Source organism: Echiichthys vipera, assembly GCF_963691815.1.
Source record: "Echiichthys vipera genome assembly, chromosome: 5".
In the NCBI taxonomy this organism is placed as follows: Eukaryota; Metazoa; Chordata; class Actinopteri; order Perciformes; family Trachinidae; genus Echiichthys; species Echiichthys vipera.
Window position 1 is genome coordinate 23126189 of NC_139830.1, and position 27820 is coordinate 23154008.

Here is a 27820-nt window from a genome sequence, read left to right on the forward strand (position 1 = left end):
TCTATTCTATTCTATTCTATCTGACAATAGTTTTTAGAGGTCCCACTCACCTCTTTCATGTTTAAACAGAGGTAACATCAATTATGGTATGAGTCATATGTTTATGACCCTATTTTTCTCTTTTGAGTCAGATAGTTGGGATCTGTGACTGGAGATAACCAAGTGGTTGAGCCTGGAGCCACATCGACACCCCTGGTGGTTTAACGAAACCTGCCTAACCTAAAATTTCTTGTCTATGACTCTCTCTATGCTAAATATTCCTGTTCATTAAAATGGACTCCCAGGTGCCTGCGCTGTCCTCCGACCTTTTTTGCCGCGTGGCCTAAAAGTGTCGAGGACCACTTAACAAAGACAGATAGTGCACAAACAAAACCACCTGTCCTGTTTAATCCAGCCAATCAGGTCTTTCTTGTTGTCACAGCACAGTGGCAGCCATATAGGTCGTTCATCCGGCCAAGTGCTTCTCTACACTGCAAGCGTTTCTGCTGCCATGACAACACTGTGGGGGCCGTGGCCCTCATGAAACATGCAGTACACGACTATCTTATTGTGTTGAGTCCAACTGACCAATAAACCTTTGCAGATATGTTGATGGAAGTTTGAATCAGCACCATGTGGGCTGATTGCCAATTGACTGTCATGACAGAGGGTCAACAGTATTGCAAACAGACAGGCTGAGAGTTTTCACAGCGTTTTGTATTTGCCAGGGGAGAAATGTGGAAACAGGGCAAGCAAACAAGAGCGTAAATCAGACCAGTGGGGCACAGCGGGGATATGGAGGAGAGAGTTGCACGGGCAAGAGAGGGGAAGCCATCCTGACTGGTCAATTTATTCCCTGCAAAATTAACCATTAAAACAAGGACCTCTATCACTATATATTTTTCAGGTGAGAATCCATTTTGTTTTCATTTTGCAGTAATAGGTAATATCTATTTCCTTGCAACACTACTTTTCCAGTACCGACAGTTTAACAGTATTCCAGGGAAACAGTACATGCATCAATAATATATCCTTTAATCTTTAGCTAAATGTTTAAAGCTCCTGTTTTTCTGTTTTTTCACTGCACTGACAACAGTTTTTGGGGGTACTAGGCTGACAGGCAGCACAGCCTCTGAGTTAAAAAGTGCTAAATCATGCCACCATTTCTGCTGTGGATTCTCTTTATTGACTTTGACATTACGGCAGTGATTGCACTATTGAAGAATGTAGGGAGATATCCTCTTTGCCTGAATTCAGGGAACTGGGCGTGTGCCTCTACTGCTTTTCACAGTCAAATAATGTGACATGCTTTTCTTGGCTTTCAAAGTGTAACTACATTCATGTAGCCAAAGCCAAATTCTCAATTTGCGGTCGCTCACATCGCTCTTCCATGGTTTCAGCTATCCATCACCTTGTGATGAGTAGCATCCTCTCAATACTGTGCTACAGTTACTAATACTTTATTTCTTTTGTCTTGTAGATGTTCAATAAGATGACCAACTCAGCAGGGGCAGGTAAGACATTATTTATGTTTTTTTTATTTTTTTCCAGCAGCTTTTTGATGTAAATTCATTTAACATATTAATGTTCAGATTCTGGCCGTAAATTCAGGTAGAATGGAGAGTCTAAAACGTGTGTGTCTTTCTGTCCATAATGAGCCTGATGTACTGACAATCTGCCTGGTGTGTTTCTCTTCCTCTCTGCTCAACGCATGCTGGGAAAGCACCCAGTGACCAGATTTAGCATGCAGAGAAAACAGTAAATGTGATAACAGTAGTGTCCAAATGGATATCAGAAAGTTCAATGAATACTCATCTGTATGGCAGATTACTTTTAGACTGCAGCACAATATATTCATATCACTGGAGTTGAAAAGGAATGGACCAGGAATTCTGTTCATTTTAACTAGGAGACTAAATAAAGATTTAGCTCAGACTCTCCCTACTCAAAGGCACTTTACATGGTATTAAAACCACTACCAGAAACAGTAATATAACAGCATTAAAACAGCTACAAGTTTAGACACTGCTGCCTTGTGAAATTTTCTTTTTACACACACTGACTCAGAGAATTCTTTGAGATCAGATTTAAAGTGTTGTAGGAATCTGTCCAGTCTCATTTATTCTTGAGTGCGTACTGCTGCGCTGCTGTCTGGCACCTCATGAAAATCTTGTTGAATCTGCACTGTGTCCTGGCTTGCATGGTGGCATTAATCCTCAGACAATGTTAATAAGACTGACAGCCACAGGTGTCTGCGAGCTCCCTCCCAGCCGGTGTCTCGAGAATGCGTCTTATTTGAAATGCCTTCTATATATTGGTCACTTGGCGGGATGCAGTTAAAATTAGGCAGCGTGCCAGATCATTGTTTCTGTTTTGCTGAGGGGAAATATTTGGCCTGTGTGATGTGGCCCTTAGGGAGCAGCTGCCGGATTTGGGTAGATGCCATTTTGGGCTCAGGTTGCACTCTCACATGACCCCTGTTGTGCATGATGGTAACGCACAAGTGGACGTTATGGTCTGGAAAAAAATGCATGTCAATTTTATGCAGCAGTTAGCTAATGTGTGGTCTGCTCGTGTATATGAGAAATGCGCTGTGACCGATCTGTGACTGGTCGTTCCTAACTGTAATTCTTGGAAACCTGAGTGTGAGACCACCGTGAATAACATCAACAAGTTTGTCAACACAGCTATAAGATTCTCCTTAAATACATTCATCATTCTATTTTTCAACCAATGATTTCCATAGCGAGCTGCGTATCAAGCCACATGCTTTGTCTTTTAGGTGGTTCTTTTGGCTGAAATAAACCAGACCACAGACAGTGTCCACTGTCAACTTAATTTAGTCCTCAAGTTAATGAAATCAACATATGGTCTCAACTGGAATAACTTGGAGAATGATGAATGTTGTAAAAAGGACAAAGCTGGCAAAAAGTAAGACACATTAGGTGCGATATTCCCTGTTTGCATTTTACAGCTGGGCTGAGGAGCCCGCTTTTATGACACGGATATGAGGTGGCCAGATGGTTCTTGGTATTGTCCATAACAACACTGTCCACCTCATTAAAATGACATTAACCAGGGGAAGAAAAGCACATTCTTTGGGTGCAGATCCAAAATAGCAAAGTAGCAGTGAGAAAAGCATTGGTATTCTGTGCTATAAATATGCAATGTCTTTTTATTGCTCTCATATGCACAAGGTCTACACATTCAGTGTGTTGGAAAGTACTTACTACACCATTATCATCAGTAGATAAAATAGTGTGTGAAATGAGTACCCACTTAAAATCTTGATTTATTTTTTTTATAAAACTAAAAGACCTTATTTGCATCTGAAAACAGGTTTACAGTGTTTGGGTGATTACAGTGCCATCTCCTGCAAACATGATGAAGTTGTGCAACATTTCTAAAAGATTGACCACATTGTACAGTACTTGAATCTTACATTTAAATTGTATTTATCTGTAAATACAAGTATTTAAGTAGCCTTTTTTTTGGGGGGGGGGGGGGGGGGGGGGGGTTAAACTCTCACTATACATTTTCCTCATCTCTGCAGTGCTTTTAACAGCCTTCAATTCGTTTTGCCTCATTCAACACTGATAATAAGTACTGCACCATGGAGGATAGTGAACAGAGATTTCAAACATATTTTGGGGTATTTCAAAACTCTTCCTACTTTATTTATTTAAGATTGTGCAAGGAATTTATGGAAAAAGCACTCAACCTTTTAGCCCACTTGACTTGTTGTTTTGGTTTTCCTGAGGCGAACGCAAAACCCAGAGCTCCATCTTAAACCGCATATGGATATGCTCAGAGAAGATTTGGTCAATGGATGTGCTCAAAAAGCTTAATCCTCCTTCTCAAATGTTTATTTTCTGAACGCATTACACATCGTTTATGGAGCATTTTTCAAAGCTTGAGTAGATGGTGGGCCAGGAGTGTCTTATTCCATCTCACACAGTGTAATTTTTATGGAAATCTATGTATTCCCAAAAGTCTTGTTTAATTGCAGTGTGGAAATGAATGGCTTCCTCTGGTGAGAGGAGGCAGCTATGTTCATCCTCAAAACCCAGTTGCCTTAACCAACATTAATCATAGAATTAATGAATCCACAGTGACACTGCAGCCCTGAGAGCTCCGTAACCAGCCAGGTTTCTATCAGATACCATACAGATAAGGATAATAAAGCTGCATTTATCCATCTGGCTTCAGACATGTATTTAGTGGGCAGAAATAAGATTTTGAAATGGATACGGGTATGATTTTGTGCACAGTTAATGTGTATTTTGTAAATCTTTTTGTGTTTAACAGAAAAATAAAGATTGCAGTGGGTTGGTAAGACAGAAAGATTGACAGGGTCCAAGGAGAAGCAGTTATGCAGAACTCAGTGACTTTTAACTTGGATAAATGCGCTTTGTTATGATAAACATCACCTTCCCAAATGGCAGTGTGAGGGAAAATGAGGCTTAAACAGCACTCTGTGGCCCAGAACTGTCAGGCCAAAATTTCCCACTCTGGGCTTTCAAACAGACAGACTGTGTGCATTTACACAGATCCTCTCTCTGAATAAATATGCTAATCTACTTTCAATGTGGAAATCTCCTGCTACTGATTATAAGAAAAACAAAGAGGAAACTGTGAACCCCTTGGAGACTTCTTTGTATTTGTAAGGAAAGTAACGTAAAGCCCTGTGTCCCTTGGTGTGAATGACGCCCAGAGAAAAGCTGTAGAAAAGAGGGAAAATGGATGTTTTGGTGTTTAGATCTCGCCTTTTCCTTTCATTTGGTAATGTTAAATCAACTGGTGATGGATTCCCAAAATGCAGCCTTGCTAGTTTTATTGATTCTGAGTGATGTCAGAGTGGTCTAATCAAGCGATAAACAGTTGTTGCCCTGAGAGAAGTGTATTTGGCATGTGCTCTGGACTGTCAAACTGAGATGAAGTAAACATTGAATGTGTAGGCTGTAAAGCCTGAGAAATGTGTGAATTTAGTACCTCTAGGAAGAAAATGTTTCTAATGAAATAAAAATGGTATCAGTGAGATTTATGTCTTTTGTTTTGGCAACATTTCTGGTAATAAGAAGACATAGCTGTGATGTTTTGGCACAGTTTAAGAGGTCAATTAAATGGTTTGACGTACTTTGACTTGAATCCTTTGGCGATGAAGTTCGAGCATAGATGCTGTATTTCTTTATAGTTTATGTTTATCCATAGTGGGTATCCCTGCACAGTTTTTCTGCCTTCAGTAACTTAAAACATTTCACATCCTTAGGATTTTTGCTGGAAATACCTGATTGACATCAGGGGTTTTGAACAATTTATCTATTTATGTGAAACCTCGTCAGAGTTTTTTACCAGCCTTGTTGTTGTGACTCCCACAGTATGAGACATCTGTCTTAGTGTGAAAATGCTCTTCTCTGGGACCTCAGTGAGTATACACTGCCATATAAATCACCAGTCCAGCTTTAGATGAAGCACCACTGGGAAATATATAATGTCTATAGCTGCTAATGCGTTACAGCAGGCATGCCTTATCTGTGTTTGACTCCTGCATGTTCCCCAGCTGTTCCCAGAGCCCAGGCCTTCAGTCTCACCCAGGGTCACTGCCTGCTGTCGGAGGCTGACTGTGACCTCAGGCAGCTGCAGTGTCTCTCTGTCTCTATCTCTGGAGGCCTGTTACAGCCCATATTATACCCTTTACAAAAGCGTCATGGCAACAAATGAGGAATTACCTACATAGTTGTAATCAGAACATGTACAAGCAGACTGGTGCATGAAAAATTGAAATCATATGTGAGTTTGCATGTTTTGAGCTGTATTATTGACACTGTTTGTATTCACTGGTCTCTTTTGGAGTGTGACTTCAGTACTGTTTTCATTATGAAATCTTTTTTGTTGTGACAGAAAAGGTTGAAACTTAGCTAAGTGTCACATAGTCCCAAGCGGAGGCCATGGGGTTTTTAAAATAATAGATCAATTTTAGAAGAAATCTACTGTTTTTTATATGGTCCGAAACCATGGTGATTGATATCTCATGCTAATCAGAGTCTCTGTTCCAGTTGATCCCAAATATGTTGGACGAAGTTGAAGTTACACTCTGCATCAAGCTAGTCAAGTTCTTTCACATCACACTGGGAAAAAACATTTATTTATGGACTTTAAGCATTCAGATTTCTCTTGATTTGAAAAGATGTTCATATACAGTAGCACATGTTGGTCTCTCTTACTGTGGCTGTGGGCGCCTGCCATGGATCAAACATTTAATATAATATATTCTTGTTATAAAAAAATGTAAGTAGTGACAGACAAGTTATATGTCCATGTTTTTGAGTGGAGCTGCTACGGACATCCGGCAATTGTTCATTTTACCATGCACTTTAAATACTTAAAGAATACATTATCAGGTCTGCAAAAACCTGTGTAAACAGAGAAAAAGTAAAATTTGACAAGAACCAATATATTCCTTGAAGATTTAGAAAAGAATGTGTAGTAGCTTGAGTGTGAGGGGAAGAGACCCTCATCCCCTTTGTAAAGGTAACATGACAAGAGTAGCCATCACGACACAGGACTTTTTAAATTTGGTTGAAAAAGAGACGTGTCAATAAATCTGTCTTACCTCTGTGTCACCCCAAAGAATATGTGTGGTGCATTAGCTTCAGTATTGAGAAGAAAAAGGCAACATATCACTTTTGTTTTCCACCATGGTGTTTGAATATGGCCAAGGATTTTCATCTGCTCTTTGACTATTTAGATACAGACCTGGACATTGTGAAACGCCTTGATTTAAAGCATATAGCTGCAGAGAAATCCATTTTCATGAGCTTGTACCATTATTTTTGCTCCCCGTCTGTCCATTGCCTAACAGGTGCCAGATCATTGACATCATGCGCTAAATTTAAAAGAAAGTCGTCATTTGTAGATCCAGCTCAGACTATAAAGGGTGCTGCTGGCATGACGAGTGCATGAAAAATTCCACACATGGAAAAGATGGAAAATGACTTGCGGTTTCCTGAGTGCAGAGGCCAGCTTGGCTGTTTGACAGGGAAAGAGAGGGGGGAAAAGAAGCCTGGTAGTATTTCTAGACTTTTCTTTGTATATACGGTAATTTGTCAAGGTTGTGAAAACATTAGACAAACTATTTGGTTAACCTGATCTGAAATCTTTTCACGTTTTTATTGCAATTTCAACATTTTCACTGCAATTATTGTAGCTATCATAGATAAATAGCACATAATACCATTTAATAATGTCTTCAAGGCCCTTTTACTGAATGACATCATCTTGTTCAACCTTTCTCATCATGTTTAGGCATAAATTATTGCCAAGTGTAAATCATCTGGTTCGATCCTGTCATTGTGCGCAGTGTGTGTTCATAGAGCTGTCTGAACAGGAACGGTATTATCTGTCAGTTTTATGTTCTTCAGTGAGAGGAAACATGTTTATTGTTCTGATTCCCAATTATATATACCCACACTGCCAATTAGAAAAGAACCAATAAATCTTTTGCGGAACAACTTCTCAAAATGACCAAGGTGAGAGTGTGTTCTGTACGTTGTATTGTGTGTGTCTTCAGGAATTTAGGCCTGGGTTTTGTAAACTAAGTGGAAGGAGACGTGGGCAGCCGTGTCAGGATACAGGCCAGTCACAGGAGGGCAGGCACCGTGTGTGTGTGTGTGTGTGTGTGTGTGTGTGTGTGTGTGTGTGTGTGTGTGTGTGTGTGTGTGTGTGTGTGTGTGTGTGTGTGTGTGTGTGTGTGTGTGTGTGTGTGTGTGTGTGTGTGTGTGTGTGTGTGTGTGTACGTGTGTGCGTGTGTGCGTGCGTGCGTGCGTGCGTGCGTGCGTGCGTGCGTGCGTGTGTGTGTGTGTGAAACAACACAAAAGCTAACAGGTTGGTCCAGCACTCAGCTGCCAACTGAGAAGAAAGGCAGAAACAAGATTTAGGAAGTAATGAGCCAGGACGGTCCACACTACTTCAGCCCCTGCACCAGGATGTAGTGACTAAACTGTCAACAGTCGAGTCCTGTTATCTCTTTGTGTGTGTGTGTGTGTGTGTGTGTGTGTGTGTGTGTGTGTGTGTGTGTGTGTGTGTGTGTGTGTGTGTGTGTGTGTGTGTGTGTGTGTGTGTGTGTGTGTGTGTGTGTGTGTGTGTGTGTGTGTGTGTGTGTGTGTGTGTGCGTGTGTGTGTGTGTTTTCAAGCCAAGAGCATTTCCACAGGGTCGATTTAGATACAGTAACCGCATTGACCTCCCAAATTTCCCACATAAACCACAGAGATTCCAGATGTTACAGGGTGGTAAAACGTCTGTGTATCCGCTGGGCCTGCAGCCTTCGCCTCCCTATCCTCGGGTTGGCCGACCGCGTGGCACGGCTCACACCAAACACTGTGTCCTTCTGCACTGAAGCAAGGTCACGGGTATCCATGCCGCTGGAGATTTACATAGCTGCATGCACTTCCACCTGTACCCAGACAACAAAAAACACAGCGTGTCGTTAAAAGAGGCTCTGTCCCGGGGCAGTGTAGCACTACGGCTTTCTTTTGGTTTCAGCCCTGATTAAACAATTTGGCTCAGTAATCAAAGAGCAATAGCATGCAGAGGCAGCGCAGACTTCCTGTACTGTATCCTCTCTGCTCTCCGGCTCAGCGGCTTTAAAAGTTAAGGGTCCAGCAGGACCTGTTTGTGTCTCAGTTTGAAAACAATACCTGCACTGTACTTCCAGCTCATCATGGCTGATGAGCTGAGCAGAATTATTGCACAGTGAGTCCATACATGCATCATTAATAAAACTGATCATTCAAACAGAGGGGATGAAAGCACAAATGCTTTTTTATGAACGATTAGGGTGAAGGCATATAAAACTATTTAAGTTTTTCTTTTATTTCAAAATTGTTTTCTTCTTTGTTGCAAACATAACTTTGTAAACACATGTTCTTTCTGGGAATACTTTTCTGTATGTGTTCACACAGATGTTGATCACCAGGGTTTGGTTTCTTTTTATGGGAAATATTTTGTATAATTCTGTTAGTGTTTTTGAGAGTCATGTGCAGAAGCTTGAGACCGATGGAGGCAAACTGTCATTTCAAATATGTTGGAAATAGAAGATATTTGTATTAGGAGGGGAATCCCTACTGTAGGTCTAATTGTATGCAGCTGTCATTTTCTCCTTTGGTTTGGTTTCTCCCTTGGAACGAGACTCGTCTTGAAAAATAAACATCATCTTCCTGTTTGGATTTGTTTCATGGAGGCTAAAGTCATGCTACAGTAAGCTGCAACTCATGAAGAATCACCCTGTCCGTTGTATTTATCGATGATTGCTGTAAAGATGCCTTTGAGCAAAACTCCCTTAATGTGCATTTCACATCACCAGAAAGGTGATGGAAATGAATCCCTGGTGGAAAAAGAGACTTAAAACCATCTTGAAAATGACTTAGAATCAATTAAACGTGAGCTTGTTTTACATTTTTCCACCTTTGTGAGAAAAAGAGTGAAACAGAGGCAGTAAGAGGGATTGAGAGAGAAATGTACCTCTGTGATTAGATCCTCATTGCTCTAATAGAAACCAGGTGTGGGACATTGGTGTAAATGTTTTCCCATGCATTTTTGCGGGCAACGCAGCCTTAACAGATTCAGACTGGACAGCATTACATGCTTTGTCATTCAATGAAACAATAGCCACGTACGCTTGTCATGCCAGTTTTACATTCTTCAAGCCTCTTTATACAAACTTTTACCCCTGCAAGCTCACACTTCTATAGACAGTTATTATATTGAAACAAACTTTGCTATTTTTTATCTCACTCAGTGTTGCAGTTTAATGTAAAATTCAAGTTATGTAACAAACTTCTGCAGCCGGAACATTTGGATAAACATGATGGATGAGTCATGTGAGATGCTGCAGGTTTGTTTTAATGTTTCATCTCTATTTCAAAAACAGATTTGATGTAATTGATCATCTGTTCTGGAATTAATGATTCTGAATGAACAACCTCACTAAAGGAAGAAACCATGACGTTACAACACACTCCCCTCTAAGAAAACAGAATTAGTGGCCACTTTAATGGATTGGGACCAAAGTCAGCTCCTCCTTCCCCAACCCCATAATCTAAACCCAGATATACACCACATGTGTGGCTCCTCTGGAAAAATGAACTCGACTTGGGAATATATGGTCAGGAAATTTATAGCACATGCCTGGGACGAGCCCTCAGGGGCCGGGTGGAGGTGGAGGGGAGAACTCCCCGCTCCTTGAGCCTTGTTTCCATTAGGCTGGGAAGAGCAATCTCCCAGACTATTCAAGGGGGCCTGGTGTAAGACCTCCTGGCCAAAAACATGACCCAATCGCAGAGGAGAAATCAGTTTCCTCACATCTGGGATTTTCCCACTGCAGTGATGGGGCAGCATTCCACATCAGTCACCAGACACGGACACGCACACACGCACACACACACACACACACACACACACACACACACACACACACACACACACACACACACACACACACACACACACACACACACACACACACACACACACACACACACACTGGAATTTAGATAACTTGTGTACAAATAAATGTTTCTCTGTATGTGGGGGAGTGAGATGATAAAAAGTAGCCTCGAAAATGGGCCAGTTTTTCAGGGAAAATGGGAAAAAGAGCTTTCTACAAACTGCCTCGGCCAAAACAAACAAGTGGGTGAGTCAGAGTAGGGAAAACATTCTCAAGCTGATTGATGTTTCCTCTCCTTGCATCTGCTATTACTTCCACTGCCAAGGACCGCTCCAGAGGCTAAGTCATTGTCTAGCCACAATGATCCTTGTGGCGATAATGCTCATCTTTATTGTTCGTGTTAGTTTTTTTTTTTTATCAGACTGAGAGAGGAGAGGCACAGCGGTGGGCTGTGTTTACCTCTCTGGTGATTCATGTCGAGAGAGGTCAGAACCTTGTTGCTGCACTACCTCCATCACTTGTACTGTCAGGGGCAGACAGGGATGCTATGGTGTGTCTGTCCATTCCTGCCACGTCAGTCGCTGGGTCTCGAGATTGATACCATGTTTACACCTTTGACAGCTAGTGCACTCATTCATTATCAAGTTTGCGACCCATGTCAGTCAAAGGTTTAGTGAGATGATTGACAGATGATGATTCGAAAATTGTTTCAAAGTTCTTAATGGGAAAAAAAAACAGTGTTGTTTTTGCAAGTTCACTTTTTAAGGAAATAGACTTCTGATATTACCTTACCTTTTGTGTAAAATAGTAAGAATTTATGTGTTAACTTTCGGCCTTTTGTTCTGTAAGCTTCCTGGTTAACGTGCTGTGGAGAACATGGTGCTTGACTCGGCCTAATCCTGACCCTTCCTGAAATGTCAGAGGATCAAATGAAACAGGTTCTCTAGACAGGTGTGTGTGTGTGTGTGTGTGTGTGTGTGTGTGTGTGTGTGTGTGTGTGTGTGTGTGTGTGTGTGTGTGTGTGTGTGTGTGTGTGTGTGTGTGTGTGTGTGTGTGTGTGTGTGTGTGTGTGTGTGTGTGTGTGTGTGTGTGTGTGTGTGTGTGTGTGTGTGTGTGTGTGTGTGTGTGTGAATTTTCTGTCCTCCAAGCTCGATTTTAGCCTGGGTTCTGAAGTGGGGCTGAAAATAGCGACGTGCCGATCACTGCAGGTTCCTCCCTGTGACCCACACTGACCCCCACCAAGCATCAATGTTTTCTCACACACTTTTCATTCCCGTGACTTGTTAATCCATAAAAAATAACGGTGACAAATTCGTTTTGATCCAAATGCAGATGAAAAGCTGTCACACTCAGATAATTGTTTTAGTTCCTTCATCTTGAATGCCGCAGAAAGTTTTGCTGTTTCGCTTCTTAGGAAGGTGTGATCTTTGATGTTTCTGTTATCCTGTCTTCAGCAGAGAGCAGAGCCTTAACATGAAATATGTCGACGTTAATGTTTTCATGTCAGGTCCAGTAAAATCAGAGCAGCGAACTGAGTCTCTCTTATTCCTCCTGGCTGCACATAATTTCAGTTTTAGACAGAACAAATGGAAAAGTGAGTCCTTCATTAATATTCTCCCCTCAGCTGCACACTCCCCTGGCGCTCAGATATCTCACTTTGTGACCTTGTTATAATCTGTAAATCACCCGTCCTGCTCGGTGGCAAATGGGGTCCATCTCCTTATTGAAATGAAGTAATGTTAGCTCAGCTTCACACAGAGAGGGCAAACTGAGGTCAGCTGAGATTTCTTCATTTAAGAAACTGTCAATCTCCAGCCAGTCACTCTGTGTGTTTATAATGGTATTAAACCTGTTATAACAGTAATGCCAGCTGGTGAACAAGAAATGAATACAACCGATATGATATCACCGCTCTTAGATCATGCGCTGCCTGAGCGGGCACACAATAATAGGAGGAAATTCCTCAAATAATTAGAGTATAATGATAACTGAAGCTGTTGTCTAGTACCCAGACTCATAAAAAAACGTATCCTGTTTATTCTTCAGACATGAGCTGATGTTTTCTTTTCTTTTCAGTATCTGTGGTGCAAGATATTGTGACAACAAAACTAAATGGTGCTGAAACTTCACCCATGTTGCTGCTGAAGGGTTGACCTACTCTAACCTACCTGGGGAGATCTCGCTGAACTCTCACTGAGCTTTAAAATAATAGGCGACATCTTGCTGATGGGAAATTTAGTTGAAAATCCTAAGAAATAGTTCTATGGCGAGTACCCACAGTTAAAAATTCTATCCAAGAAAAATCTTTACATTACAGTTAAAGAAAATAAGAGATGCATTCAAGGTATTATTGATCACAACACTAATATCAAAAAATGTGCAAAAAAAGTATTCCCTAATTGAATTACTGTTATGTTGCAGTGTTGTTGTTGTTGTTGTTGGGGTTTTTATTTTATTTTTAAAAAAAATGATGTCTTATTGTGTTTGGGATGATATTAAAGTGAGAAAGTGGACTGGAGAAAGTGAATGCTCAGTTTTGAATTGTTACATTTGAGAACTGCTGTGTGTGTGTTTGTGGTGGGGTGTTGAGCAGTTTGCAGCTTGTGATGCCTTCAGGCACTCTACGTAGAGCTCTATTTCCTACCTAAATTTGAATTGTTGGAAGCCTGTTGGTCTAAAAAAAGTGACAAAGATAGACTTGGATTGGAAACTTTGTCTGTTTTATTATAGTCATCAGGTATCTCGTGGTTAGGCTATGCTATGTTGTTCAGATATTTGCATTTTTATTACTTTTCCCTTCCCCAGTATTTATTGATCTTTATTCTATATTGAATATCTGATCAACTGAGGATGTAGGCGATTTTACCATAGGTGGAAGGCATCATGAGGAGGTTATTTGGGCAAAAAAACAACAATAATTTTGATAAGAAATGACTTGGGCGATTATTTTAACAGTGTGACGATATTAAACAAAGGCTGAAATGCACTAGGATCACATACTTAGCCTATTATCAATACTTCATAGGCCTATTTATATAGCCTATCGTGCAAAGTAGCAATTATAAAATGATGTTAAGTGCACCATCTGTTGTTATCATCAGTACTCCAAGCTATCAATTCCTCCTTTCCACTCACACTTGCCATTTTGTTGGGTGGATCATATGTGCTCAGTTGGTAATACCCATGTTTCCCGCAGCATTTGAAGGTATCACGGCTGAGAAGCGCTCGCTGCGCGTGGATCCCTTCACAAGCACACACACATGCGCACACACACAGACGCACACACATCTGGTGTGAAGTGTGAAAGTGCTTGGTACTTTTACAATCACTTTGTTACTTTTACTCTTGTTATTAATTTCCGTTTCTATGCGAGAGGAAACAAAATTACTTTTTCCTCCAAAATGTTGACAGCTGCGTTTGAAGACCGGGAACAGACGTTATAACCGGGAAAACGAAAGGAGACTTTAATATAACGGGTTTGTGTGGGACGAAGAGGATTTTGTTATTATGTCAAAGTGGACGATTTGCGATGACATCTAGAAGAAACTCAGCGAAACTGAAGCTCCGGCGGTCTTTCAGCGAGCAGCTGCGGAACTCCACATCAAAAGCCTGGGATTTACTCTGGAGGAATGTCAGGGAGCGGAGACTGGCAGGTCAGTAGCCCGCTGCAGGCAGACCCTGGTCCGCTCAAAGGGTGTAGCGGTGGGTTCAACAGCACTGCAGAAATTGAGATCATCTTATTACCCCTGTCCCCTAATTTTAAGGATCATGATGTGTTATCAAAGTGATGCAGCAAGGCTATTTATAGAGGAAAAATGCCTATTTGAACATTTATAGGCTAAATTAATTTGTATTGCTATTGTTTTTCCTCTAATGAGACGTTAGTTATGTGCAGTGCAAACACATATTGATCCTAATTCGGACAGTGCATGTGGTCCAATGCATTTTAAAAATTAAAATGTGACACTTTATTGAAATGGTCTGTTGTGAGTAGGCCCAGTGAAGTAGAATTTCACCGTCATATTGCCTATGGTCCAATTATACTTACTTTCATAAATCAGTGGGGAAAAGCTGGACAACTTTAGGAAATGGGCATCCAAAGGACTTTCACTCAGATTTGACCAGATTTAAGGGTCTTCTAATGCAAGCCTGGAGAGGAAAACACCTATATATAATCATCAATATAACCCTTTACGCACGTGTATGAAATCCGTGGCTCCATGGGCTAGTATTGATGTATAGTTTTCACTGTTCTCCATTGCCTATGACCACTGGCCTGCCGATGCCTCAGAGTGGCGCTGATGAGTAGGCGAATGTTTACACTGTGAAATGGAAAGAGTGAGAGTGGACAACATTTGATCATTTTCTTATTTGATTTTCGTTTAAAATGTATCTAAATGCTCATAGAGCACCTGATGTTAACATGAAAACAAATGTTTTATCTAGCTATCTAGTTATGTTTTGACTTTTCATTACTTTATTGCTTTCTGTTTTCTGAGATAGTGCTGTAGACCGTTTCATAGTTTTAATTATAGATAGTGTAGATTGATTGCAAGTAAATATCCGCTTGCTCTCTTTATTAATACAAATACCTGGCTGTAAATTAACTTGGACCCAAGCAGTTTCGTAGCAATGTGAGTCCAATTAAATGGTCTATACATATTTGTTTTATCTCTTGGAATGAACCTCTCTGAATGAAAGGGCTATTGTGCTGCCAGACATTGTTCAGTCACAACAAACTATATTGTTATTTAAGTCCCAAATGAAGTCTCTTCAAACTGACATTATATTTCTGCATAATGTGTATGAAAAGCTGCACAATTGATAGAACCCCCCATTTCCTGCTGCCGTTTAAAGAATGGGTTAACAGATTAGAATATTTACTCAATACAGGCAACATGTGTTTTCAAAGAATCTCTGTGGGAGGAGGAAAGATAAATTATGTGACATGTTATACACTGTGGATAATTTGTTCATAGATTGAACTTACATTTAACATACATTTGAAAGAAATACTAAAAAGAATTGGTTCATGTAAGGATTCCTGAGGGTGTTGGGAAATCAATTATTTGTGCAGTGGTCTAAGTCTACCACTAGGTGCTGTGTATTGACCACACTGGCTCCTTGGAGAAAGCTACATGAATGCCAAAACAGCTCTGTCATCAGGAGGAGTTCGAGTGCTCGGTGTCATACAAATAGAAACAAGCCCACGTGTGTTCTGTCTGTTTAACAGGACTCAAAGCTGCGCTTCAGTCCTCACACAAGGTTGTTGTATTTTGCGCAGGAAGTTTGGTACATGCTCGACTCCACTGTGCAGCCTACTGAGGCATGGTACTGATGCCACAGCTGAGTCCTGCGTTGTATTTGACACATTAATCTTAAATTATATTACAAATGTGTACCTCAGCGATGTGTGCCAGGCATCTGGCAGGCTCTGTAGTCCCGAGGCCTTGAGCTGCTTATATACACATTGCACTGGGGGCCATATATTGACCTAAGTGACTTGACAGATGGATTGGAAGTTATGCCAATGTTGTTATACTTTGTTTGATCCCTGCAAGGATGTTCCCTTGTGTTCTTTGTTTCCAGTAGTTATATTGTGCCTTTTTTATGTTGACTATGCTGACATTAGGCTGTATCTAAGGCTGAAATTGGGGGCAGAGGAGACAATTCATCTTTAATTTCCAAAACAGATTCAAGGGGATTGAGAAGGAGGAACCCTGGACTTGTACAGAATTTTTGTCAGGTGTTTTAGACACCCTGACAGCTAATTTCTATAGCTCATCAGAGATGGCATGGCCAATCATCAAGAAAATTATTGTCAGATCACAGGTGTTGGTCTATTTACAGCCAAATACTTATATTTAGTGTCTATTTAAAATGCGTAATGCATAGATGCATAAAATCGTTTTGCACACTGAAGCCCTGACTCCTGATAGACCTGATAGAGTTAAACTATGTACATCAGTCCATCAGATAAGAAGTGTGGAGCCTTTGTATGAAACATTATTATTTGACTGTGATACTGTATCTGCACCCTGCTGATTTGTTGCACAGGCCACTCTGCAGTAAGCAAATATTTAAGAAGACACAGCTGGCTTTATCGACTCCTGTGTGATTAATAGATGTTAACTTTCTCAGGTTAACTGGAAAGCAGGAGCCGAATACTAATAGGTGTGCGCTGTCACACTTTATATAGATAAATATATATCACAAAGATTGTGTTAATTGCAGCAAGATATGTATGAAATCATTTTACTTTATAAGTAGCTGGGGCTTTAAGTTGAGTCGATTTATCAGCTCCCACAGATAAATAAAATACAGTTAAACAGTCTGGAGGTTTTCATTCACATTAATAAGCACTTTTGAGTTTACACCAAACTTGATACTGATACTTTGATGGTATGGAGGAGTACAAACATAGAATGTTTTGCTTTTGAGGACATGTTACATATGTTTGTGTTTTTACTATGACATTAATACCATGAGGACATCCTGCCCTCACAGGTGTCACAGTTATGGTTATGTTCAAGCTGCATTCTTATTTTGGTGGGGAAATAGACTTTCTTGTTCCTTCGTTATATTGCCAAGCACTTGCCAAATAGAACTTGAGCATGATGCTGACAACCTGGTCTGACTAGCCCCTATCCCAGAAGTTTAACTCATCCAGACATACTTTTCTCCAACACTGTGGCTCAAAGGTAAAACGGGTCATCCTCCATTTAGGGATGCATCGATCCAACCTTTTCAGTCTCAATAACTGATACCGATACCTGGGCTTTGTATATCGGTCGATTCCCGATACCAATCCGATACTTCTGTTGAATTAATAAACTAAACCTCACCATCTGGAAAAGATGAATGGCATCAGGTTGTAGTAGTAGTTGTTGTTGTCATTGTAATGTTAAGGCAAAGCTGTGGTTTAACCTTTCGCTATTATATTATCAGCTGTACCTTAAGGGTTAATATTACAAGTAGTATAAAAAGTTCCTTGAGTAGCCAGAAGGCGCTAAATAAGTATGTGTGTGTGGCGGTGGTTTGGAGTCATTTTCTAGGCGTGTCTGTCTGTCTGTCTGTCTGTCTGTCTGCTGACAGATTTTCTCAGCGCTAGTGTCCCAACCAGGCACAATGCAGTCACAAAACTTTACAGGTGTGTAGTTGAGATCAAAAAGAAAACCCAATTTGAAGAAGGGTGTCGTCGCAACCAGGGCGTCAGAAGTAGGAGGGTAGAAAGCCCTCTCCCCACCCCCCCCCACCCCTTCTGACGATTGCATGATGGTCTCTAGTTCGCACTATAATTAATTTGGATATGATGGGAAATCTACTCACCCCCAGTTTTAATGCAAAAAGCATACCACCCCTCTCCCAAATCCTGTGTATTTCCTTTAAGATTTACATATTTCACTCTTATATGACTTAATAATGTGCAGTTGAGAGGCCTGAATATCCTGGGACACACCTATGTTTAAGAAAAACCCAGCAGCTTCATGCAGCTGCTCCAAGAATGCTTACTACTTAAGAGGATGAGATTAAGGTCTGAATAATTATGCATGGAGTGATCCTCACTGTGTTTAGTAGCAGCCATAGTAGGTAAAAGTCTCCTTTGGAGCACCTGCCACCTCGTCCACCGGATAGGGCCACTATAAGGGGCTTCTAAAATGCTTCAGCTTACCTGCACAGCAGCTAAACTGATCATGCAGTTCTAAAGTGTGATTTCCTTCCAGACCTGAGCTCAGAATTTAAACATTTGGTGGCTCATGAGGTGGAAATCTTCAGTCACACTGGAGCTATTCTTAAGCCTTAACCACAGGAAACGTAGCCACGCCAGAGCTAGAACTGCCCAGTGCAGATTACATGTGTCTGCTGCTGAATCAAACCACATCAGAACAGTGTCTAAATCCCACTCAACTGCCTCATCATCTGTGGCCGCAAAGCCACGAGTCCATGATTCAGAATATGAATTTCCCTTTTGTAATCACGCCTGGACGAAGCAGAGCACTGGAGCAGAGAATAAATGAAGGCTGGACGTGCATCAAATTTCTGCATTCCAGTTGCATTTTAAAATGGCTTAACACAGTAAAAATAACTGCCTTTATTGTGATAAACAATAAAAATCCACGCTAGCTGGCAATTTACAGATCCTCGCTCAATATACATTTGTGTGTGTAATGTGAGTCTGGAATCCTGTTGCCATGCTGTACAGTAGCTGTGCTCTAAAACCTAGACAGAGGCGTGTTAAAACAAGTTTGATAAGGGCTGGAGTCACTGTGCCTGACACACAACACTCCCACTAAGGACACACCACAGCCATTTCTTCATGGCATGGGGCACAAAGTTAAACACAGGGTCATCCAAAGGGAGTACTGGAGATCTTGTAGCTCTTTCACAACCCCCACTGAGGTATCTGAGTGTAGACAGAAACGAAAACACCATTAATCTCATTCATTATGATGTTGCATAGCAGTGGGTGATTGATTCCGTAATGCGATATGTATGATACACCGAGTGAATTTCTCCGTCTAGACGGAGAGGGAAGAAGAAAACACAGACATGGGTTCAGGGAGATCGCTCTGTTGCCAATATGCTGCCACTCATATTTTTAGCATCTGACACCTGAAGCGATCCTTTTACAGTATGAATGAACACAGGTGTTTGTGTGTGTAAAAAATGAGTCACCACCCAATGAAATCATCTGAATAGTGTCACACCATCACCTAGTTCCTTAGAAAAGCAACAATCATATATTTAAATAGCTCCACCTGAAGGTGTGGAGAGGGCCATTAAACCCAGGAAGAGTTTATGAAAACGTGCAGCAGGCTCTGAAGTGTGCTACTGAATTGTGGTCTTTGTGAGCTTAAGCTAGGGTGGATTTTGCCAGCCAGGGAGAGAAACAGACAGGGACTGTGTTTGACTTGGTTGCTTGCCCATTTGTGCTCTATTCACATGTGTGGCGCCATGCTTATACTACACAGGCAAGCCTGTATGCAGGGGCCAAGACAGGCACCAGAAGAGTGGCAGGGGCCCTGATTGGTGCTGGGTGGGTCGGTTTTTGCGGATGTGGACTTTACTTCAGGAGTAAGGAGATGGCTGTTCCATGTTGTAAACTGATTGACACAAGTGGAGTTTTAAGTCAGAGAAGAACAAGGTTTAGTTTGAATTTTTAACAATATTATCCCAAATGGTGTAAATTAATTTTGCAACTATTTTACGTTACCAGATCATTTCAGCTGTGGTTCAGGAGGTAGAGCAGTTATGCTTTAAACCACAAGTTTGGAGGTTCGATCTTTGACTTCCTGCCCCTCTACACGTTGAAGTGTCCTTGAGCAAGACACTGAACCCCTAATTGCTCCCCGGGCACTTTTCAGCTGCCCACTACTCCCGACTGCAGTCAAATTTCACTGCACAGTTCTTACAATTATATGTGAACAAGTTTTTTATTTTTTTTATTTTTGTAGTATTTTCTGTTCTGTACAGCTTCATTCAAAGTCCCAGTTTGATTGACATCTGTTGGCACACGTCTACGTACTAAATCACTTCCTAATGATTTAGTACAAAATGGAGGGACACATTGTCTTATCTCAAAAACTATATACCATACACATTAGTACATGGTAATTACTAGATATAACAAAAGCCTTTAATTCATAGTCACTGAACAGGCATCAAAACTAAACAGATGATATGCCAGATCCTGAACTTTCCTTTGTGTTGAGTTAAGGGGATCCAGGTCACTCAAGCTAAAATGTCTTTTTCCCCTGAGGAGGTGACACTTTGAGGATACCTGCTGAGAGGCCTTCCTGTGGCTGGAACTAGGGGTTATGTGGTTAGGGGGTGGGGGAGCAGAAATTAGCATTCTCCAACCAAGAAAACAACTTCTCCCTCTCGTTCTCTCTCCTCTGTAGTTTTCTCTAAAATGGCACAGACTCACTCTCCCCCAGTAAACTTGGCACCTGTGAGACCAGCAACAGCAGAGGAGTTGTTCTAGTGTAGGGCGGCTCCAAAAAACACTATTTTTGTAAGCCCTCCCACACCCCTCTTTCTTCCACTCAGCTCTCCTTACTCAGTTCATAGGCATTCCAATGGTATTTATATTTCCCTCCAGAGCAGGGGGAAGTTGACGAGCGTTCACACAGACACTGGATTCAGCACGGCAAGGTGGGCAGTACTCCCACTGCCTCCTTGTCATTGGCCCCCTTATGGTCACATGAGCTGCAGAGATAGACTGAAGAGTTGGCACTCCTCCCCCTAGGCTCTGCTCTGCTGTCCTTCTCAGTTCACTTTAGGCTTTTTGCGCCTGTATGTGAAGTTTTCTATTGGTGGGAGAGTGTGTGGGTGAGTGTGTATCAGCCAGCAGTCAGAGGCTTGTTTGGGGCACAGTGTTTCAGTTATGTTTCGGGAGCTCCCGGAGTCCACAGGCAGCGAGTGTCTTGGGAGTATGACCCCAGAGACTCAGGATTTCTACCTGAGAATGGACCATCATCGCAGACGCTCCGGGTACAGGCTGGGCAGGATCATTGCGAGGCAGCAACTACTCAAGAGGATCGCTGGAGGTAGGAGAGGGGTTTGGATAGAAGGATAGAAGTGACAGTTCCCATTGTTGGTCTCTTTGAAAACATACTTTTTTAAAGCTTTGGCTGTAGAGCCAGCTGTTAGGAACTGTGTTTAAATTCATTGGTATTTGTCATATCTCTCTGGGAATGATAGGAGTAAAAGCCAAGCAAGCTGGTTGTCAACAAAACATGTGGTGAATAAGATATGACGCATACGTATGAATATGAGAGTATGAATGCAGGATAACCTGCTGGCAAGTGAGCAAGCAGGGGCAGTGTTGTGTTCGTTTAGGATCAGCTGATTGTCTCTGTCAAATGTCAGTTCATATCGCTGGCTTTTTTTCCTTGTGTATATTCTAACAATGTGTGTGTGTGTGTTTGTGTGTGTGTTAGTGTGAGTGTGTGTGAGTGTGTGTTTGTTGGTGTGTGCTGAACAAAGCCGAACTTGACCTTCAGCCAGTAGCCAAGGGTGCAGCAGTGTTGAATAATTAGTACTGACTAACTATAGGGAACACTGAGGTGATAAGCTATAGGATCAGTTACGTAACAATAGGTAAGCCCACAGTGTAAACAAATGATATCAATGAATGTCTAGCCTGACAGTTTTACAAGCCCTCAGGTCATTTGTGGACTGCTGTATGGAGAGCCAGGAGAGCAATAGTGGTGACCACCCCATTCATCTTTCTCCAAAGCCTGTAACCTCTTTACCTTTTACTTTTACCAGGAGATTTAGGGCCCCCCAGTCCAGGGACGAGGCGGGGCAACACAACAATAGAGAGGACAAAGCCCTACCACTCCTGGCTACATTTGGCTACATTTCATAACAGAAGCTTCATCATTTTCAGCCATCAGATGGAAACACATGGCATAGTTCAACACTCGCTCACACTAAAAGAGACCATGAGTCAGATAACACAGCCTCTTGTGTGGGCAAGATTTCCTGCATCACCACAGAGGGCTGAGGCAGCGCATGAGGCATTTTTTTGTAATCATGACGATGGGAAGGATACACAGAGCTTTCTGTTGGTTTGATGTGCGAAGATGTCCTGGAGCTGAGTGTACGTACGCTCGTTTTCAGGAGGAAATCTCCATGATCTGATGTTTGCAGGCGTGTGCAGTCATGTAACCCGGCATGTGTTTTCAGATTACAGATGTCTGCGACAGCAAACCAACAATTAAGGTGATCTGTGACAAGGACAGAAACTATGTACATGTTTGAAATGGGTTTTAGGATCAAGTCATTTTAACAGCTTTTACTTGCATGTTTTATGTCAGGTAGGACTTTACAATACTTTAAAATATAATGTGCTTTTATTTTATATATTGTTTGTTTATTATTTGGCTGCTTTCAAAGTGACCAAAGATAACATTTTGAACAGTTTCCCCTCAATATCACAAATCAGTCTTAATTGTTAATATTCCACAGAATGTTTACAATCATCTTCCTTAGCTTCAGTTGAAAAAGTCACCCGTTTCAGCTAAATATTTGTCTGGATATCTGTGTCTGTGTATCTGTATATCTCCAAGGTGTCTGTTTCTAAGGTGATAAAAGGCAAAAAAAAGTTTCCTAACTATTTTCATGGGCTGTCTAAAGTGGTGTAATTATGCAATTTAATGCAATTTTCTTACCTAATGTTGCTAATTGCAGTTTTTTTTAATTTCCACTTGCCTTAAATGCCTTAATTGAGCAATTTTCTTTCAGTGTGGTAGTTTTTCATAATTTTCCTCAGGAGAGCAGTGTTTTGACCCTGTGTGACTCTTACTTCCTTTCATACCTCATGTATGATGCATACATGTTTGAAATGTGAAGGATAGCAGCGAGGTAGTATTTTAAAGGGCTGACAGAAGAGGATGCAGAGCCACAGGACTCATTCCCATGTGTTGCAGTGACTCCTGCATTCCAGCTGGACAGCCCTGTTGACACAGCAGGTTGAAAGTGAGAGGGGGGCCATGGTGATGAGCAGAGTTACTCATGTATTGTCTCACCCCAAATTCCAGGGAAGCCTGTGGGGTCTTAGTCATGTTTCCGATTTGATGGCGTGGTGTGTGTGTTCTCGTTCAGTCCACTGCGATTACCTACTGACAAAGAACTAGGACAGACTGAAGATCCACAAGTTCTTGTTGTCTGACAGTATCATCAGCTTGGAGAGTTGATGGATATAATTGCATCGCTGTGTGAAGAAAGTTGTGAAGAAACAGGCGTTTGAGTGCTGCACAGTGGGATTGTTGTGCAAGGGAAAGGGCCTGTTTTTTCATTGTGGAGGAATGTGTCTCCTTTCCTGGAAATATTCCTCTGATTTTGGAGAAGTATTCCTCATCACTCTGAAAGGGCCCAGATTTTCAGGATTTCTGCAGGGTTTTTTTTTTTCTACTCATGTATTTAACATATTGCATGTGTCCAATATACCCTTCGTTTACACATATTTTATACTGTTGAACACATACCGTAATTTGTGGACCAATGAACTATCCATGCCACCATAGAGAATTGTTTTTATTTATTTGTTTTCCCAAATTATAGCTTTGTTTTAAAGATTATTTTTGGCAGTTTTTCAAGCTTTTATTATACAGGACAGACAGGAAATGGGGTGAGAGAAACATGAGGAGACATGTAGCAAAGGGCCGCTGCCTCAAGGACCTACAGCCTCTTTACATGGGGCGACTGCTCTAACCACTAAGACACAGGCTGCCCCTAAATGATAGCTTTGTTTTAACAAGTTTATAGCCAAACTGTCACATCGATAGAAATTTACAGTTTTATGAATAATATATATTTATACTATTCAGGTCTCATAGGGGATGTTGTTTGTTCTTCTGTAGGTTGTGGTACTGAGTCTGGAATTTGGTATGGCATCTCAGGAAATGTTGAGATCCATTGAGGTGTGTGTTTAAGCAAATATAAGAACATTATTGAATCATCTCATAATATTATGTCCATATATAGTTCAGAACTTGCATATTCATTGCATGAGATGATGGTTTTTCTTGTGTACCACGCTGAAATGTAATGAAAGCCAGACCATTCACGGATTGTTCACTTCACGGAAAAGTCCTGTAAACTTCATCGGGGCTTCGGTGGAAATCCTGAGCAGCTGAATGCCACACCGTGACTAAAAGCTTCCTCGCTGACTGTGACTGTTTGGTTCTTTTCCTTATTGAGGAGCTGTTGTGTTTTGCACAAGAAGCTCTGTCCAGTGTGACCCCTCCACTGCCACTCCACGTGGCTTCTTGACCTTGGTGCAGCCAGTGGACTCTGATCTCTGCCCTGGAAAGGCCATTAGTGCATTCTGCCATGGTCTTGTCAATTGACACAAGTTATGAAGTGACAGCTGTGTGCTTATCATGAATCTGCCTGTGTCCTGGAGTTACAAAGCGTGCCTTTTACTTGGGTGTCATGGCCGCAAGGCTTTTGTCTTCAGGTTAATGTGATATCAGACACATTTGTTCTCATGCTGCCATGTATCAGTGTATATACTGCATGGACAGTGCCATCTTACATTGCTGTTTGCTCACTACTACAGCAGATATGCACAAACTGCTTTATATCATGGTTTAGAGAAGTTTACTGACACAGTTTAAACCTTCTGCAAAGTTTAAATGCACTTTATCAACAGAGAAAAACAATTTAAGAAGAAGCTAAATGTTTCCGAGCAGGATAGTGGTGTGTAACGCTTACATACTTGAATAATACTTAGCATAGAGAGGACAGGAACACTTCAGCTTGTTAAGAGAACAAGCTCTACTCTCCTTCCTCTGTTCTTATTCTGACTAGCAGTTGGATAATTGTTAGAAACAAGCTCTGCAAAGGGGTTTATTGTTCTATCTTTTGAGAAGTTGTAACGGTGAAAAAGCACTTCAAGGTGAGGAATCTCGTCGGACTCGGTCCTCTCCCACTCAAGACTCTTCTCTCAAAAGCACTAAATTATTCATCAATGGTCTGCTTAACATGTGGTGTGTTTGATCATCTGTGTGTGAAACAAATATAACTGCTCCGTCATTCAAATGGAGGTTTGATAGAAAGTGGAGATGTAGCATAATGCATTGTTTACTTAGTACACACAAACCCACTTTATCTTTTATTCATGAACCTCTCTGTTGTAGATGTGATTGCTATGCAGATTGTGTTTGCCACCTTCAGAGGGCAGTAAATAAAACTGGCAGGGAGTGAAAAGCAATTTTGCTTAGCTGATCGTCTACCTCTCGCACTACCGTCATGATCACGCTTCAACTTATTAAATTTATTGGTTGTTCTCTTGTTTTGTGCTTAAATTAAATGATGATTCTGTTGAACAGGCACTACATACATATTACGTCAAATTTACACAATTAGCCCAAAATGCAATGCTCCCGGGAAGCTGCTCACAGCTGGAAAAACTTCAAATAAACTGGGTGGTGGTGAGACAACTTAAAAAAAAAAAGTACATCTTAAAGACATGTGCTCTCTGTTATTGAAGTTTAGCTGGCGGTGAAGTTGCAGTTTGACACCCAACGTTGCACCAATTGTATAATTTTTTGTATTAAAACGAAAAGTCCGAGACATTGTCCGAAGTTTCTGTTTCACACATGTAGGACACAACAAGATATTCTCCATGTCAGATATGTTCGAGCTTACTGGAAACACCCTGGTTGAGATGAGGGGTGGTGCCTGGGTAGTGCATGCCCGAGGCAGGATTACATGGATTACAGTCATGTCCTGCCCTTACTGACAGAAGTTCACGGATCTTGTCATCTCTCCAGTTAGACATTTTCGTTGTCATCTTTCTTTCGTTGCCCCTCTACACCACCGGAGGTTTGTTTTCTAAAAAGGTTCATGCCAGCCGCATAATAGAAACATCATCAACACGCCCACTTGCTTGCCGTTAATTCTCCATTCAATGACCAGCTCTATTCACACATGGTCGCAATCGGACATTACAAAGACGTTGCAATAGGGAGATTGCACGGTTAACACTGTTCAATGTCTGGTCCACATTTGTGTTCTCATATAAAGCTCCACTACGTAATGTCTAAATCATTTGAGGTTTGCATTGCATGTGTGAAAGGGACTTCAGCATGTAATACATACAGTATAGATTTAGTATTTAGTATGGATTTGGGACATGTCGATGTTTGCATGGAGTGTAAATTTCCATGTGTGTATGAATGGCTCTGTGAATGTGTAAGTGCTGTGATAGACGGATGACCTGTCCAGGGTGCATGTGTGATAAGCTAACAATGAAGAGAATAAGATGTTTAGAACAGATGGATGCTTGTCATTACGGTTGAGTTAGGATCATTTATATTGTAAAACCTAATTCACGATTTTTTAGTAGCGAAACATGCAGCAATTACAGATCCAAGCTTTCTCTTAACTGTTTTTCTGAAATGCGTGAGAATGCCTGTGCAAAAATGTATAACCATTAACAGATACTGTATTATGATACTGTAAGAAGTGGTTATTTTTGATAGATTTTCAAAACCTGCTTTGCTGAGCAGGCAAAGAAAAAAAATGTAGTTAAATCCAAATGACAAAAAAACAAACAGCTAAATATTTAATTTCACACACATCCCATATATGAATAACCAGACATTCTGTCGCAATTGTTTCTGAATCCAAAATGTAGCGACAGTTGGTTGGTAGCTGTTGGTAATAACATCCCTGCTGATAAGGAACGAGTAAATGATTCAAGAATCTCGGAACAGACAGGAACAGACTGACACAATCCAACCAACATCTGGAAAATAAAGGTCACATTCATAAAGCTCTAATGTAGACTCCCACTTGTCGCCTGTAGGAGGCAGGCTGAGCTCACACCCTTCCTTTAAATCTTTCTGCTGTGCATGCATCACACAGTGAGAGTAGCTGACAGCTGCCACATGCGCTGGGCTAATCATTTACTAAGAGGAGATTTGAGAAATGCCTTCACTGCACTGTAACAGGAACGGAAAGTCACATATTAACAGAGCCATGATGGAAAACATCTCCTGTTCTCAGGTCTTTTTACATTCCACAGATTAGAAAAATGCTAATTCACGAAAAAAAAGCCTTATTAACCTCCGTCGAGCAAATGGCACACTAAATATGTTCTGACCCAAATAACCCCTTCTCGGTCATAATTAAGCTAATTCATCTTGGATAAATAACGCATGTAGATATATTAACATTCTCAGTTCACACTCAAATTTTATGGACTTGCATTTTACTTACTGGATTTACAAAATGATGTGCTTATCTAAAGAAAACAACTTTTGTACAAAAATCAAAAGACAGTGGAGATAACTGTCATGTGATGTCTATCATGAATTGATTTGTATTGAGCTGAAAACTGTTCTTTCAAACTACACTTAAAAAGCACATTACATTGTTGAGAAATGGGTTGTTTTTCCTCACATATATTAGACAGTCTGTTTCCATCATATAGCACATTTCCCCACATCTGCATGTAAACCCTTGAGTCCAGCACTTAGCTGCCCTCCTGTGGTAGAAATGTACATTACATGTCATTAGCTGGAAAAACTGACAGGCGTAAAGGCAGCATGCATGCAGTCCACAGACATTCAGCCGCTGTCTCTTCACTTTATAGGCCTTTCAGCCAGGGAGTGACTGTCTGAATACAGCCTGTCATTGAAGCCACGAATGGCAAATGGTCCTACATTTTCTATTAGTGCTCTGTGTGTGAGAGAGACTCTCTGTGAACGCTCTGATAAAGCAGAACAATCACTTAGCTCTTTCAATGGTAGCATTCTATATGCGCCACACCTCATCATACATAACAACACGCGTTGACAGTATCATCATCTCCGGTGCGACACAAGTCTGCCGCATGAGTGCCGTGAGGCTCCTGAGGCTGCCTTGTCGCCATTTAC

The 27820-nt window shown here is 41.2% G+C and overlaps 1 protein-coding gene across 3 annotated transcripts in view; it reads left to right on the forward strand.

The window, feature by feature from the left end:
* Positions 1 to 1389: 1389 nt before the first annotated feature.
* Positions 1390 to 27820, forward strand: part of stard13b (StAR related lipid transfer domain containing 13b) — a gene marked incomplete at its 5' end in the record, with an annotated part of 47204 nt that continues 20773 nt past the window's right edge. Inside the window, one exon of one of the 3 annotated variants that reach the window (XM_083913533.1) lies at positions 1390 to 1493. In XM_083913533.1, the coding sequence (XP_083769659.1) occupies positions 1460 to 1493 (34 nt within the window). Of the gene's footprint in view, positions 1494 to 13860; positions 14078 to 20811; positions 20975 to 27820 lie in introns of those variants that run through there. The other 2 variants (XM_083913532.1, XM_083913531.1) reach the window with 2 other exon arrangements.